Source organism: Trichomycterus rosablanca, chromosome 25 (assembly GCF_030014385.1).
Source record: "Trichomycterus rosablanca isolate fTriRos1 chromosome 25, fTriRos1.hap1, whole genome shotgun sequence".
NCBI lineage: Eukaryota > Metazoa > Chordata > Actinopteri > Siluriformes > Trichomycteridae > Trichomycterus > Trichomycterus rosablanca.
The window spans coordinates 890942-908875 of record NC_086012.1 but is presented as its reverse complement, the minus strand read 5'-3'; the positions used below and the strand labels follow the sequence as shown (position 1 = coordinate 908875).

Here is a 17934-nt window from a genome sequence, read left to right as displayed (position 1 = left end):
AACAAAGACAGGGAACCTAAAAAAAGCAGACGCATCCGAATTCCCGGATAAAGATCAAACAAGAGCCACAAAAAGAGCAAAAGGAGCAGGAAAAAGAGCGCAGGAGAGCCACAAAAAGAGTCGGATGAAGACCAAAAGGAGAGACGGAGACAGACCAAAGGAGAGCCAAACAAGGACCAAAAAATAACCGAAAAAAGAGCCGGAGACAGACCCCCAAAAAAAGTCGGAAAAAGAGCAAAAACAAGCCAAAAAAAGAGCAAAAAAGACCAAAGCAGAATCGAAAAAATGACCAAAAGAAGAGTCTGAAAATAACCAAAAAAAAAGCCGGGGAAAACAGCTTGGCATGAACAAGGTGGCTGTAACAAAAGTATGTGGACACCCCTGCTAGTTATTAAAATCACAGAGGCCCCCTAGTGGCCCCTGACCCCCTGGTTGAGAGCTCACAGACCTGCACCGTACAGCGGCTCTTCATCCCTCTACACTGAAGGGATTGGGGTTCCTGGTTGGGATGTGAACCCCCTCCAGCATGTCGAGATTAATGAGCAGATCCGATACGATTGATTTCTCATCAGGACCGGAGCCGAAACGCCATCATTTCCTCCGCCGAGGCCGCGCCTCCACCGTCTTCCCGTGTCAGAGGCTAATTGTAGCCTGACGCGCTCTAACCGGCTGCATATTAATGCACTGGCGCTACGGCTCGCCGTGACAGGAGCTGTTCGGCTGGAATGCTAAACGTTTCCGAACATCAAACATGCCAGAAAAATTTAAATAAATTTAATAAACGTGAATAAAAACGTCTATTCAAAACCTTCATTTATTTATTTATTCATCCTGACCAGGGTTGCGGTCGTGGTTCTAATTACAGGCGGATTAAAGGGTCTGACCCTCATAATTAATACTAGGACCACCCACAATACACCGATCAGGCATAACATTAAAACCACCTCCTGGTTTCTACACTCACTGTCCATTTTATCAGCTCCACTTACCATATAGAAGCACTTTGTAGTTCTACAATTACTGACTGTAGTCCATCTGTTTCTCTACATGCTTTGTTAGCTCCTTTCATGCTGTTCTTCAATGGTCAGGACCCCCACAGAGCAGGTATTATTTAGGTGGTGGATGATTCTCAGCACTGCAGTGACACTGACATGGTGGTGGTGTGTTAGTGTGTGTTGTGCTGGTATGAGTGGATCAGACACAGCAGCGCTGCTGGAGTTTTTAAACACCGTGTCCACTCACTGTCCACTCTATTAGACACTTCTACCTAGTCGGTCCACCTTGTAGATGTAAAGTCAGAGACGATCGCTCATCTATTGCTGCTGTTTGAGTCGCTCATCTTCTAGACCTTCATCAGTGGTCACAGAACGCTGCCCACGGGGCGCTGTTGGCTGGATGTTTTTGGTTGGTGGACTATTCTCAGTCCAGCAGTGACAGTGAGGTGTTTAAAAACTCCAGCAGCGCTGCTGTGTGATCCACTCATACCAGCACAACACACACTAACACACCACCACCATGTCAGTGTCACTGCAGTGCTGAGAATCATCCACCACCTAAATAATACCTGCTCTGTGGTGGTCCTGTGGGGGTCCTGACCATTAAAGAACAGCATGAAAGGGGGTAACAAAGCATGTAGAGAAACAGATGGACTACAGTCAGTAATTGTAGAACTACAAAGTGCTTCTATATGGTAAGTGGAGCTGAGATAATGGACAGTGAGTGTAGAAACAAGGAGGTGGTTTTAATGTTATGATTGGTCAGTGTATATTATGATTTGACCCACACACGTTTGTCGGAAGGTTAGCTGTTAGCTGTTAGCTGTTGTTATAAGTCATGTATCATGTGTAGCTTAGCACAATCTGCTCTCTTTGTATTTATTAGCAGCGTTAGCATCGCTACTCGTAATGTTCCACAAATGAATAGCGTGTTAGCACGATGGAACTCGCTTCAGTTCTGGATTTAATTCGATTCCTCAAGCGTAACAGCGGTTTATTACTGTTAAGCTGTTAGCCACCGTTAGCATGACTAAGCTTTTTAATTAGCGTTTACGGCTAATATACTGTTATGGTTTTATTATTAAAAAGAAAGAATAAACTAGTCGCTAATGCTGGACGTTTAATCGCATATTGGAAACACCAGGAGTTTTCTAAGCTAACTGTTGCTGCACGCTAACACAAACCAATTAGCATGATTTAGTCACGTCGTCTAGACTCACGGCTAATCGTTATCCCTGTTGTTTATGCCGCTGCTTTAATTGCGCTCTGTAACAAATGTTTTCTTTCTTCGCTCCGCGCAAGCTAATAACCACAAATTAGCATAAATTCACTCCGACGCTAGATTATCATTTTCTTTATTAGCAAGATAAACGTTGCTCTTAAGCAACCAGGGCTGTTAAAAACTAGCAGCGAAACACACATCGGTTAGCATTAACTCGGTTTTACTGTGCAGCTTCGTGTCTTGTTGTTATTAGTAGCGCCGATTAGCGCAGACTCGCTCAGATGATCCAGATTTCCAGGCTAGTCTTTGCTACGCTTTGCTTTATAAGCAAAGCTCTTAGCAATCAGACACTGAGCTGCTGGATTTGTGTTCAAAACACAACACGTACCACAGTGTGACCGTCAAAAACTAGCAAAACTACACAAACAGCTAACGACAGCCGCTAACGGTTTTAGATTTCATGTTCTCTTTAATTTGTTCCACACGAATTAGCATGAACTTATTGACATTTATTAGCTATTAGCATAAATTCTGGACACTTGTTAGTTATTAGCATGAATTTATTAGTCAATTTTTAGTTACTAGCATGAACTATGGATACTTATTAGCTATTATCAAAAACTCATTGGCCACTAATTAGTAATTAGCATGTTAGCATGAACCCACTGGGAACTTATTACTTATTAGCATGTTAGCATGAACTCATTAGACACTAATTAGCTATTAGCATGTTAGCATGAACTTTGGACACATTAGTTATTCGCATGTTAGCATGAACTCTGAACACGTATTAGCATGAACTCTGGACACTTATTAGCTATTAGCATGTTAGCATGAACTACTTGTCTATTTTTCTGTTCTTTGTTAGCCAGTTTAGCGTAGCTCTTGTCTCCGCGTCCTGTGTTTGTTAGCATATCCAGAGTTGTTTCGAGTTAGCATGACGGTTCCTTCTGCTCCTCGTAGCCATCGTGGTTCTGTTCGTGACGCTGAGGAGTAAGAGGAGTAAGAAGGAGGCGCTGATCGTGTCGACGGAGGACGTGCGGGAGAACGTGGTGACGTACGACGACGAGGGCGGCGGCGAGGAGGACACCGAGGCCTTCGACATGGCGGCGCTGAGGAACCCCGAGGCCGCCGCCGAGGCCGGGAGGAAGAGGAGGAGGAGGAAGGAGGCGGCGGCGGCGGGCGGGGAGGCCCTCGGTCCGGCCCCGCCCCTCCCCGCTCAGGACATCCACGACACCATCCAGCTGAAGGTGGTGGAGGCGGACGGGGACACCAGCGGCCCGCCGTACGACTCCCTGCAGACGTACGCGTACGAGGGGCGCGGCTCGCCCACCGGCTCCATCAGCTCTCTGGGACTCCCCGACCCGGGGTTCGAACCCAAGACCGTGGAGACGGACGACTCGTGGCCGGACGCGCACTCGCTCGCGACGCTGTATCAGGAGAGGGGCGGTCAGTGCGCCCTCTAGCGGTCGGGTTCGGATGATCCTGCGCGGCGAGTCTGATCGTGTTCAGTCCAGGTTTTGCTGTGGGATTCATTTTATTCCTGAATTTTTGGATTTATTTTATTTTTTTTGGAAGAAAAACCAGAAAACTGAGAAAAAAAACAAGAACTGACAGAAGGAAATTATTTTCCCTGGTGTATATTTTATATCGCTTAATAAAGTTCATGATTCCAGATAAATAAATTACATTTTATTTAATCCTTTTTTTCAGCAAATAAATCAAATTTTACAAAATACACTGTGGCCAAAAGTATTTGGACACCTGATTCGGAGCTCGTTGGGCGTCCTGTTTAATAAAACGAATACTGCCGCTCAGGTGCATTAACTGATGCAATTGCGACCTCTGCTGGCTGGTTGATGGCGGCGTCTGCACAGAGTCGAGGAATAATACTGATCAGGGTGTGGCTCTCCGTGCACAAAGCTGATCTGCATATGAACTCGCCCTGTGCAGGTGAGAAGATGCAGTCGGCTACTGCACATGTGTCGGAGGGGGCGTGTCAGTTCGCTCTCCTCAATCAGGGCGGGGGTCATCAAAAATCCCAACAACACTGCTGCACCTGATGCACACATACCAGTACGACACACACTAACCATGTCCCAACCATGCCGGTGTTACATTCACATTTTTGGTATTTAGCAGATGCCTTTAATCTGAAGCGACTTTCAGGGCCTTGCTCAAGGGTCCAACAGGGGCAATCTGGCAGTAGTGGGGCTTGAACCAGCGACCTTCCGATTACTAGTCAAATAACATCTCTATGTGTATATTGCAATCACATGAATAATCAGTCAGCGTGAGTCCTATTGTAGGTTTCTTTCTAATAATAGAAAATGCAGAGCTACAGTCAGTAATTGTATACCCACAACATTCATATAGAAGGTAAATGTAATTCATAATTCGTCAAATGAACTACGAACGCTTTACATTTTGGAATATTCCCATTTCCTGCCTTGTTTGTCCACCTCTGATTGTTTTTTCTGAGGTCGGGGTGCGTCTGATTCGACATAAATCACCGCCGTCACCGCCCGGCCGACACGCCGGCGTCTAATTCCTAAAACTGGAAGGATTTTAATTGGATAACAGCGGCTCTGAGTTGAGCGTAATTGGATTCTGATGCTTCGTCGGGCAGCTTTTATTGCCTTCTCAGGATTTATAAATCGGCCGCGAAGCGTCCGCGTGCGCTCGAGTCCTGATCGATTCCTCGCGACGCGCACGTGAAGAACGCGGCTTTAATATCCAGCGCTGATGATCGCTCTGAAACGGGCGGGGTCGGGTAATGAATTAGACGATATGCAGGAGCGTTATGATAGTAGACAGCGTTGAGATGGAATGGAATACATTTCAAATCAGATTTACACTAAAAACACTAAACATCGCTGAAGTATATAATGAGACACCCTAAAATTTACTGAACTGTCCCGGAGGAGGGCAGGATGTGGGTGGTGCTACCCACTGTTCCACCTTGCCACCCAGAAGTCGTTCATTCCTGAGCACATTTGCCTTAAAAAAAAATGAAAGTGAAGTACGACTAAAGTCACAACTGTGATGGTATTTTATATATTTTATAATTGGCTATTAAAGAGGAAATAAGACGAGTCGGACAGCTTCTCACGTTACGCTGCTATAAAGATAAAAATAAATAAAACCCAGGCTGGTGGTGCTGAATTATTCATGACTGCGTGATGGGTTTGGGCAACATGGTCAGGCCGTGTTAAATCAAAGCACCATCATGAGTACAGGAGGAACAGAGTGGCACATGGTGAGCCCACACTCGTGAGGGGTTATCTTAATTGGTATTCATGAGGTGGACATTTAATTACCGCATGCAATCGTTATGCTAATGACTACATGTGAGAGTTTCGTTTCTACCTCACTACGACCCAGAGCGAGCCGCGAAGCCCCGAGTGGCGAACCGTGTGGTGTGGAAGCGCTGATAAGTCATTATTGCTGGGGGGGACGGGATGAGGCGAGGACTCGACCCGAAAGTCAAACTGCGATTGAGATACGAGGGCGAGTGAAGAAGTGTGATGGACCTCATCTTGTTAGTGCGTTAGCTAAGAAGGTCGGGATAAAGCAAACCTTGAAATGAAGCATATTTTTTACAGTCTTCAATGACAATGAATCAAATTAAGCAGGCGGAATGACTAACACGGCTAACTATTAACACGAGCTCATAGCCACATGGAGAGCTCAGGAAAGCTAACTGGCACATCTGCGAACATAGTCTCGAATAAATATTAATAATAATAATAATAACAATAGCAATAAAAACAATAAATAACCCTTAATAAGTAGCTAATCCGTGGTTCTTTACAGTTTAACACTGGGAGTTTGTTGGCTCTCCTAGCTTGTAGATCTGTTTTAGACGGTTGGTAGCAAGCTAAGCTAACTTAGCAGCAGTAAACGATAAAGCACAAACATAAACACATGACATTTATCTCAACCAGCCTTCTGATTGACCGTTGCTGCATGTTTGATCGTATTTGGACTGTAAGCGAACGCTGCATTTCAGAATTAATAGAATTGAATTAACAGAAGGCTGGACTTTTAATTTAAGTCTATTTAGCTCATGAGAGCCTCTTCAGGGCTCTAAACATGTTCCAAACAGCACACACCATTACTGACAAGCGTGTCAATAGTATTAAGGCTTGATGTTTGATGTGTATTATGCAGTTTGGGATGCAGCACTGATATCTTGAAAGTACAAAGATGTGAATGTGAAGTTACCATTGTTTACTTTCATAATTTAAACACTCACAGACTATTCATAACTATAAGTTTATAAATACTCTTATTTTATTATATTTAAACATTACACATATTATATACTCTGGTATACATACTATACATCGGTTACGCAGTGTATGATATTTGTGATAGCAGGATGGCCTTTTCACAGCAAAACCGTAGCAATCCGCTGGTGCGTTGCTAAGTAACGAGTGACGCGTTGCCAAGTAACGATAAGCCTCATGCACACAAATCGTAGCTGTTTGGTATTTGTACTAATAAAAGAAGCATAAATAAATGAATCTAATGGACTTTAATTTAACATTTGACCCGCAGCCTGTTTGACCGGACTCAGGGGACAGATTAATACATACAAATAACGCAGCAACCCTAATAAACTCTTATTAATTCTAAATGGATTTTATTTTTAGCTTTTTGTCCTGTATTTGCACTTTGTTATTTAAATTAGCGTTACTTGGTAGTGTTCTATAAAGCAGGCAGACGCGTTTTAAAGCCGACTGCGTTAATAGGGAAGTGTTACGGTTGCATAGCAACAACTAATTATACATGAACTATTTTTGCGGAAGGTTATTATCAGTATTAAAGTTTATTCAGTATGAATAAATTCAGGTTCTTTGATTTGTTATTGATTATTATTACTAATTGTAAGTTATTTTGATAAAATCAGTAGAACACTCGAGTTTATGTGTAAATAAGTCGTCAGTTTTTGCGAATAAAACTACAGCTGTGATTCGGTCGCAGGCACGAACTATAATTCACCTCAGGTTTAACACGGATTGTTAGAAAATAATAATACGTTCCTGCTGTAAATTAAGCCCAATGTACACATATTTAAATAATTATTGCACATTGCGCAAATGTCTAAAGAAAAATGTGTAATTTATTTGCCCGTCCTGCCCTGATTTAAAGTATATATTGGAAATACTGACTGACTATTTGCAACGATTTGCAATTATCAACTACAAAACTGTCATTTTCTTATTAAATAAGTTTGGGAGTCAGTAACAAATCAGTAATCTGAACTCTAAATTGTTTGTAAAGCTTTTATAACAGCTTGAAGATATAGATTTGCGTGTAAAACTTTCAGTTCAGGAACTCAAATGAACGATAATTCCAGGCGCAGATGAAGGTAGCACCAGTGTGATCGCCTCACTTGGCTCTTGTTGTTGGTCCAGTTCGGTTCTGATGATGCTCAGTGATCAGTGTGTTTGTTTTAACTCTTACAAAGTGCATTTTGTTCCCCCTGCTCATATTGTTTGAGCTCCACCAGCCATGTTTGTTGAGTTTGTTTTCTGGTTCTGACCTTGGCCTGTCCAATTGAACAATGAGTCCTGCTTTATCAGGAGGAGCGTCTGCTTCTGTTTCCCTCCCAGTCATCAATTCTGACCGTGATTCCAGGATAAGCCTAAATAAAAGCCCCGGTGTGAGTTTTTCCAGGCTCTGGCTGCATGTTGCATAATTTAGAAGTTTTGCATTTGTTTAGAAGTTGCTGGATCTTTGATATTAACTCTCAGCAGTGAATAACGGTGGACGTTTTCAGACGTGTGACTTGTGCTGTTTATTTCGCTTTGGGCAAACCCACCCAGCGTAGAGTCGAGATGGAAGAAAAGACAGAAAGGCGTGATGGTACTGAGGATAGCAAGAATTATTCAGAATATTCTATTACAACCAATTCCTTTAGTTAGAACACTGATGGGAATCACAAGTGCTGCGTGGATGCTCCTACTAACTCATAACTGTTGATGCTATCATGCACTGTATGGACAAAATTATTGGGACACACCTAATAATAATTGATATAGAACATTAATTATTCAAAATAAATGATTTGCCTCCAAATTAGTGTTCGAAGTGCACAAAATAAGCTCAATAAAGACGTGGTTTGATTTAACAAGTTTGATGTAGATAACCTATACCAAGCCTTTACCTTTAACCTTGCTGAAAACCACTGGGATGAGTTGGAACATTGACTGTGAGGCGAGCGAGGCCCTCTCGTTTAACATGGCTGACCTCACAAGTGTTAATCTGACTGAACGGGCGTAAATTCCCACAGGCACACTCGACAGCCGACAGCCTTCTCATGACTAGTCCAGTATTTTAATCACTGATGTAGCACTGCCCGATCCCACTGCTCATTTATATACACCCATACACACACATGTACACACACACACACACATGTACACGCACACACACTCATTTAGACCTGTTTAACAATAGCTGCTAATCTCCCTCGAGTTTTTCTCCCGTGAATGTGCTGCCACTTCGGCGCGCGCGGTAATTAAACGCCACGTCCCATTCACTGTTCGTTATTTCATTTATAGGGGCACGGCGTAATTAGCAATCCACAAAGGGTGCGAACACCCACAATTAGAGCGGGAATTAAATTAGTCAATAAAGCAGATGGCTAACAAGCTCTCACTCGCTGATGAATTATAGAAAATTAGGAATTGTATGGCAGGAGAAGCTCGCGCCCAATCGTTATTTCCTCCGCCGCTAATTGACTCCGTTCGCGGTGTCGCTGGAATCGGGAACACAATCCTGTTATGAAATGAGAGGAACAGTCGCAGTCTGGAGGGGATTCTGCGCGGCTTTTAACAGCCGCTACGCCGTCGTTGCTTTGTGATGGTTGGCTGCACAGATGGGTCAGATTTCTCCAGTGCCCTCTGTCTCATGTCCAGCACCATGTCATTGTCAATCAGCTTATTCTTGGTCCTCCTCATCTTTCAAATAGTCCTAACACCGTCTCCAATACTGTCATGCCCAAAGTAACGTACCTGTGGTACTTAATCTGGTTCAGTTGCTTGTTTTCTGTTCTGGCCGTCTCGTCCACTCGCTCAGTGGTGATCATCTTCCTCCATGAGATTTTCAGCAGCTTTCTGGGGCACTTGTTCTTAAAAGCCTAAATAATGCATCTTTCTTCAGCATCCAGGCTTCACATCTGTCTGTTATTTAATGCAAACAGTAGGAGCTTCAGAGCTCGAGTCTCAGGGATGCTACCGGCCTGACCGGGCGCTCAACAGGCACGACTGACTGAGCTTTCACCTCACACAGCAACAACAGAGAATGACACTTAACATACACTTGATATTGAATGATTGGAACACACTAAACATTATTTACAATGTATGGCCAAAAGTATGTGGACACCAGATCATGCGCTTGTTATACTGTATGTAACTCTTGTGTAAAGACTTTCCACATGGTTTTGGAGTGTGTCTGTGGAAACCTGTGCCCAGTCAATTAAAAGGCTGTTTGTAAGCTTAGCTGACGTTCCAGTTCATCCCAAAGACGTTCTGTAGGGTTGAGGTCAGGCTTTTGTGAAGCCTGAACCAGACAGGTCAAACCACCTAATCCTCAGAGGCACAGTCATGCTGGAACGGAAAGGGTCCTTCCCTAAACTCTTGCTACAAAGTTAGAATCATGGTGTTTATTTTATAGAACTGATTTTATACACTTGCACCTGAGTGTGATAATTAGGAGGGTTTCCACCAGGCCGTAATCATAAAAATATATTAGGGAAGGACACGTCCCGCCAATATTTAGATATGCTCCAGTCACTAGTTTTGTGTAATGTTAGGATACGTCAAGGTTCAGTCTGTTATTGATGTGGCAGGAACGTTTAAGAATAGCAGAAACCTCCTATCCCATCCCGCCCCCCGTAGATTTGGCCCCCAGTGCTCAGGTCATGGCTGCGTCCTTGGTTTCCCCATATAACGTCCCCTTTGATTTCAGCCGTACGGCTTTAGGAACGGCTCAGAGATTTACCCAAACGTTTTGAAGTTTTTTATTATTTTATTGTGTGTGTGTGTGTGTGTGTGTGTTTGATTTCAGTCTGCAGTAACGTGCAGATACTGTTCAGCAGTGTCGGCGTTTTGAAGGCGCCGGACCTTTGCAGGAGATCAAACGGCTGGCAAAGAAAAACAAATCATTTACTGTGCCAGCGTGGTATTTGTGGCAGAAGCGACTAACTTTCTTCACTTTCCCGCTTCTAATGAGCAACAGCGAGCACCATTTTCTCTAATGACTGTGTCTGGATGGCGAGGAAAGAATTTAGCCCGCAAACGACGGCGAGCTCACCTCGGTCCCTTCGCATTGACCTGCGGAAAGGTCACTGCGCTAAACTGAGAGCGGCGGCGGCGGCGGTGGCTGGTAATGAGCCCGGCTTTTACACGGAGGCGGGATACAGGCCAGGTGAAATAATAATAAAACCAGCGCTGGAATAAAAGATGTTTTTTTTACTGATAAAGTCTTTAATCATCCAGCTACACACAGAAAAATAAAAAAGCTTTAACTGTTGGGTCAGAAGTATGTGGACACCGCTGCTGATTATTCAGTGTTCTAGCACAGCCATTAAATAAATGATATGCCTTTAAATTAGTGGGAAAAAGTTTAGGGAAGGCCCTTTTTTGTTTTGTTCCAGCAAGATCCATAAAGACGAGGGTCGGCAGAGGAACCTGGTTACCTTTCCTAAACCTGAACGGCCGCCAAAACATGATGTACCGTGGGTGTATGTGTACCTACAGTGTATCACAAAAGTGAGTACACCCCTCACATTTCTGCAGGTATTTAAGTATATCTTTTCATGGGACAACACTGACAAAATGACACTTTGACACAATGAAAAGTAGTCTGTGTGCAGCTTATATAACAGTGTAAATTTATTCTTCCCTCAAAATAACTCAATATACAGCCATTAATGTCTAAACCACCGGCAACAAAAGTCAGTACACATCTAAGAGACTACACCCCTAAATGTCCAAATTGAGCACTGCTTGTCATTTTCCCTCCAAAATGTCATGTGATTTGTTAGTGTTACTAGGTCTCAGGTGTGCATAGGGAGCAGGTGTGTTCAATTTAGTAGTACAGCTCTCACACTCTCTCATGCTGGTCACTGAAAGTTCCAACATGGCACCTCATGGCAAAGAACTCTCTGAGGATCTTAAAAGACGAATTGTTGCGCTACATGAAGATGGCCAAGGCTACAAGAAGATTGCCAACACCCTGAAACTGAGCTGCAGCACAGTGGCCAAGATCATCCAGCGTTTTAAAAGAGCAGGGTCCACTCAGAACAGACCTCGCATTGGTCGTCCAAAGAAGCTGAGTGCACGTGCTCAGCGTCACATCCAACTGCTGTCTTTGAAAGATAGGCGCAGGAGTGCTGTCAGCATTGCTGCAGAGATTGAAAAGGTGGGGGGTCAGCCTGTCAGTGCTCAGACCATACGCCGCACACTACATCAAATTGGTCTGCATGGCTCTCACCCCAGAAGGAAGCCTCTTCTGAAGTCTCTACACAAGAAAGCCCGCAAACAGTTTGCTGAAGACATGTCAACAAAGGACATGGATTACTGGAACCATGTCCTATGGTCTGATGAGACCAAGATTAATTTGTTTGGTTCAGATGTTCTCAAGCATGTGTGGCGGCAATCAGGTGAGGAGTACAAAGATAAGTGTGTCATGCCTACAGTCAAGCATGGTGGTGGGAATGCCATGGTCTGGGGCTGCATGAGTGCAGCAGGTGTTGGGGAGTTACATTTCATTGAGGGACGCATGAACTCCAATATGTACTGTGAAATACTGAAGCAGAGCATGATCCCCTCCCTCCGGAAACTGGGTCGCAGGGCAGTGTTCCAGCATGATAATGACCCCAAACACACCTCTAAGACGACCACTGCTTTATTGAAGAGGCTGAGCGTAAAGGTGATGGACTGGCCAAGCATGTCTCCAGACCTAAACCCAATAGAACATCTTTGGGGCATCCTCAAGCGGAAGGTGGAGGAGCGCAAAGTCTCGAATATCCGCCAGCTCCGTGATGTCGTCATGGAGGAGTGGAAAAGCATTCCAGTGGCAACCTGTGAAGCTCTGGTAAACTCCATGCCCAGGAGAGTTAAGGCAGTTCTGGGAAATAATGATGGCCACACAAAATATTGACACTTCAGGAACTTTCACTAAGGGGTGTACTCACTTTTGTTGCCGGTGGTTTAGACATTAATGGCTGTATATTGAGTTATTTTGAGGGAAGAATAAATTTACACTGTTATATAAGCTGCACACAGACTACTTTTCATTGTGTCAAAGTGTCATTTTGTCAGTGTTGTCCCATGAAAAGATATACTTAAATATCTGCAGAAATGTGAGGGGTGTACTCACTTTTGTGATACACTGTATATATAGAATTACTTTCAGGTTTAAGTTTACTTGTCTGCCTTGTGATGGACTGGTGCCCCGTCCATGGTGTTACTGTGTGCCTTGCGCCCATTGAAAAGCTGGGATAGGCTCCAGGATTCTGGATTAAGGATCTCCAATCATTTTTCCAATCATGATCTTATCTGTACTGTAAACATATTACACTTAACGGATATTAGAATTGATCCTGTTACCCAGATTTAGTTTTTTTATCTGCTGCCTTCATTTTTTTTGCTCATTACAGCAGAAAAAGACCTCGGACGATTCACACAATGTCAAAAACACATTTCATTCCTCCTCTGTAAATCGCTCTGGGAATCAAACCGTGATGAGGCGTTACGGCACAGTCTCGGCCCGAGCGGCATCATTTCCCACGGTGCCTTTGATGATCGCTCCGACGCCGAGTCGGCCGGCGCCCGCAGATTCTCCACGCCCCTGTCGAACACGCCAGCCCGCTTTCAAAATAACGAACTACATAATTGGCCATTTCATTACCGGGCGGCGGACGACACCCAGGCTTTTCGGAGAGACCTTTAGGGGTAATTACTTTCGGGGACCTCCGTGGCCTCTGTGAAATGTGGAAGGCCGACCAGCGCTGGGCTTGTTTACCAAACGCTCTGCACTTTAAAGGTACAATAGGTGCTCTTCCAGGAATCGATTCTATCAGAAAAGAGACAAATGAGCTATTATGTGTCTCCTGATAACGTGGAGCGCCGCCGCTTCGGTGGAGAAGCTGAACGATAAATAGAACATGTGCTGCGGTAGCGACGCTTCAGTCAGCGGGGTTCGGTTCGGACCTTGTGTGGTTCCAAAGCTCTAAATGTAAGGACAAAAAAATTAATTTGATTCATTAATATGAAGGATTTTATATGGCAGCGTTTTTCAGACTGTTTTACTGTGACCCAGGGAACACAAACGATGCATCAAAACAAAATATAAATAATTAATTAAATTAATAAATGAATAAATTATGGAAATCTGGTCCCACTGTGGTTTACAAGATGTAATGTAGGGATGTCAAACTTATTTTCACTGAGGGCCACATCTGCATTATGGTGTTTGGTGTCAAAATGCTAAATTTATACTGTAAATTTATAACATATATCTACATTTATATTGTCCTCCTTTACCACAGACATGGCCTCATAACACAAGACACGTACCGCTTTCTCTTCCTGAAGCACAAACTGGGTTCAAGTCTGCAGGTCGGGTGTGTGCAAGGACTTGATTGGCTATTGCCTGAGGAAGCCTAGCCATTGGAAGGTCCTTTTGTCAGTGCACTCTCAATGCAGGTCCCAAGCCCAGATAGAAAGGAGGGGTGTCAGGAGTCTGGTATGGAGACCAGATCTACATTGGTGACCCCCAAAATACAGGAGCAGCCAAAATAATAATTAAAAAACAGGGTTTTTGGACAAGTACTAGTTTTGACATGCTGGTTTGGATTCTTAACTATTAAAGCACTAAATACTCTCTTCTTCTTCTTTTAAAGCGGAGTTATTTTGTACCTGGTGGAACTTTAAGGTCGGCGTCGCTCTCATCTACAGCCGCTGCTGTTTTGTTCCTCGCCTGTTTGTCCTTGTGCAGCACAGGAGCTTAAAACTGGGTTACAAAAAAACTGCTGGCAGGCGTACTCTGGAAGAGTGGACAGTAAAATTAAGCGAGGACCCCGGGGAGGACGGCTGCATCTGGGCGGGTCAGGGATGGCGCTAATCGGGGCGGAGCGGGACGATAGTGAACTAGTTTTAATCGAGGTCGAGGTTCGGTCCGCTGGTTTTACCACCCTGTACCGTTCAGGATAACGGCTGTAGGGCTGTTAGATCCGGCTGCAGGTACGAGCAGATATGTGAACCCTTATTTCTAATAACAGGATCTTCCAGTACCGGTTGAGACGTTTTTCTTGATCATGATGTATTGTCACACCGATATATCATCACGCCCATCACTGATACCTCGACCTTTCAGGTGTAACGATGATGGTAGGATGATAAAGGTCAGTGACCCGTCAGGAAGATTCATTTCTTCAGTCCTGCTTTAGTAATCGGACTGCTGCCCTTTTACACAGAGTCACAATGGCTGACAGATACGTACACGACACTTGTAATGATTCAGCAACAGTTTAGGGAAGGTCCAAAAAAGCTCTATAAAGACGTGACGAAAAGCCCGGGTTTAAAAACCCGAGCTGCACAGATCCCTGTAAGTAAGGATGAGGAGAAACAAGACCTGGCTGATGTTTGGCATCCTTTGGGTAAGGGCACCGGATAAACGGAACACAGAGAGAGAAAATCCAGAGATAAATGGCAGATGGCACACAGAGCTGGAACCATCAGTGATGGAGTTTCCTCCTGCAAAGCGCCGGAGGATAGATTTCCTCAGCGGGCACATCAAAGCGGAAACACCTTGCCAGTCTGAATCAGTATGCAGAGCACGCACACACACACACACACACACAGTATTTTGATCTGGGTTATAGAGATACACTAAATAATAACAACCACAAGACCTACGTTATGAAGTATGTGTGGCTGTGTATGGGAATTTGTGCCCATTCAGTAGCACAGAAGAGCATTTGTACGGCTCGGCACTGATTGATCGGTCAGTGTTCCGGTTCAACCCAGAGCTGTTGAGTGGGGCTGAGGTCTAAAGAAAGGGCCTTCCCTAAACTGTTGTTGCAAAGTTGGAAGCATCTGATTCCCTTTATATGATTGATTTATTACAGCAGTTAGCAACTGTTATGGCTGAAACATGTGAATTCAAAAATTAGACTCGGTGTCCAAATACTTTTGATTTGTTTATTTATTCTGTAGTTTGATCATTAATTTTATTTTATTAATTTATTTATGTTGTATTTTTTATTCATGTTTTTTATTTGTTATTTTTATTACAATTTAAGTAATTTGTTATTTATTTTGCGTTTTTTTAATTTGTTCTTATTTTTTGTGTAATTTATTTGTTTTGTGTCTTATTTGTTTTTGTAATTAATTAATTAATTAATTTAATATATAAAAATATTATTTATTATAATTATTATTGTTTATTTTTATTTATTTATTGTATTTTTATTTTTTATTAATTAATTTATTTATTTATTTATTTTTATTTGTTCTTATTTTTTGTGTAATTTATTTGTTTTGTGTCTTGTTTGTTTTTGAAATAAATACATTTAAAATTATTTTATATATTAAAAAGTTGTTTATTATCATTATTATTTATTATTATAATATTATATTATTATATTATTTATTTATTTTATTTTTGTTTATTAATTAATTAATTTATTTATTTTTGTTTGTTTTATTTTTTGCTGGGGTTTTTTTTTTGGTTATGTGTCTCATCTGTTATTTTGGATAATTTTTTATTTAAATTTGTTATTATTTTTAAATTTTTTTATATCTTTTTTATTTTTGTATTTTTTATTTATTTGTTTATAAATAAATAAATCGAGCCTGCAGGAGCGACCGGAGCGTCTTTAAATCCATGGTTCACCCGGACCGCACGCCGCTCGTGTATGAAGACGGTGATGACGTCGATGCCCGGTTTGCCCTGAGGTTCTGCACCTGGTGCCCTGAATGTGCCAGATTCGATTCAGTACCGTCCACACCGTAACCGTGGCGTGTTCTGATCAGACCATGTGTCCCTCACGCTGCAGGTTCTGGAGCTCGTTTCTCGTCACGGTTCGTTTGTTCGAGTCTGTATGGATGTGATTACGATGATTGAACCCGACACCAGTACAGTGCACCACCAACACCAGGTGTGCAGATGTGATGCTCTGAGATTTATTAGGTACACTTGGGTGAATGTAGGTTTATAAGCTACTCCGACTACACAGATGAACTTTGTTGGTATACAACTACTGACTGTAGCTCATCTGTTTCTCTGTACACTTTCTCCCCTGCATCGACACCAAAACCTTGCTGTACGCTATACGGCTCTCTAACCGGAAAGGTCAGGGTATCAGTGAGGCTGTGATGATATATCAGTTTGACGATACATCATGATAATAAAAGTCTCAGCCAGTTATTAGAAATAAGGGTTCACATAGTTTTTCCATTCTGAACTGTAAGTGATTATACAGGTGATCAATAAAAATAAGAATATTAAATTATGATCGTTTTCTACACAACGATGTATGGCCAAAAGTATGTGGACACCTGACCGTATTATGTTATTATTATGTTATGTTTTAAAACCGTGGGCAGTCTTTTTCGTCCATGGAACAGGTTCTAATCAGGTTTTAATCAGGTTCTAATCATGGGACCCATTATAGAATAGCCGGTTTTTAGCAAGAATCGTGACGGCGAAAGAGAACGCAACGATGGGGACGCCGTCGAAGAGCATTTGGTATTTGTTATGGAGTGTCAAGAGAAACCGGAAAGAGTTGATGCCGCATCCTTGGTTCCGATAAAAACTGGTGGAAATGTGTCGGTTCCCCGAATAGCCCCAAGAGCTGCATGAGGGGTGCACACGGCATCACAGAACGTTGTGCTTTAGGTTCAGATCGGTCCGACTGTTCAAATTACGGTCCCCCGGGGGGCATTCTGCTCGTTCTCACATCTGGTCTTTACCACCCTGGGTTTGTGTTTCTGAGAACGTCTGGGTCGCCCGTTCGTTTTAATGGAGCGTAAGTGTTCCTCCTAAAATAAAGTGGAATGTTCTCTGGTGCACCCTGTACTTTCAGAACCGTTCAGCCACTTACGCGCTGATGAGATTTAGGAAGGGGGCGGAGTTAGGTTGAGAGCCTGCGGAGATCGTAAGTGGACTTTTATGTGGATGGTCTAGGCCGGCGGTCCGCAACCAGTGGGTCGAAGCCCACTAGGGGGCCTTGGTGAACCTAGAGGGGGAACTTGCTGCATTTGATTGAAAAGAGCCAAACATAATCACACATGATCTGAAGGGATAATCGATGGGCTATTATCATACGGGAGATCTTTTGTGATGTTATAGATCTGTTTAGATCTATAGATGCAGATCCCTCTGAAGCAGACCCAGGTGAGGAAGCTCCTACCATCCGTTCACCAGAAATAGACCAACTACATAAACAAAAATACCAAGATATTTACCTTCATCATGGATTCATCAAATTTCCAATGAGCAATCATCCTTGCTGAAAGCATAAGACTATGATCATTATCTCGCTTTTCTTTTCCAATTTAGTCATAGCCAGTTCCTCTTCCTCTGCTGGAGACCCCGATGGTGTACGAGGAGGGTATATTCTCATGACACGCCCTCCCTCTGACGCTCCCTCCGTCTTATTCGCTGATCTCAACGTTCCTCCACTTCTGTACA

At 43.1% G+C, this 17934-nt stretch overlaps 1 protein-coding gene across 1 annotated transcript in view; it reads left to right on the top strand.

Annotated features, from left to right (window-relative positions):
- cdh18a (cadherin 18, type 2a) overlaps positions 1-3898 on the top strand; it is a 75855-nt gene extending 71957 nt beyond the window's left edge. The window contains exon 12 of the mRNA XM_062987439.1: positions 3181-3898. Within this exon, the coding sequence (XP_062843509.1) occupies positions 3181-3683 (503 nt within the window). The 3' untranslated portion in view covers positions 3684-3898. The remainder of the gene's footprint in view (positions 1-3180) is intronic.
- Positions 3899-17934: the final 14036 nt, after the last annotated feature.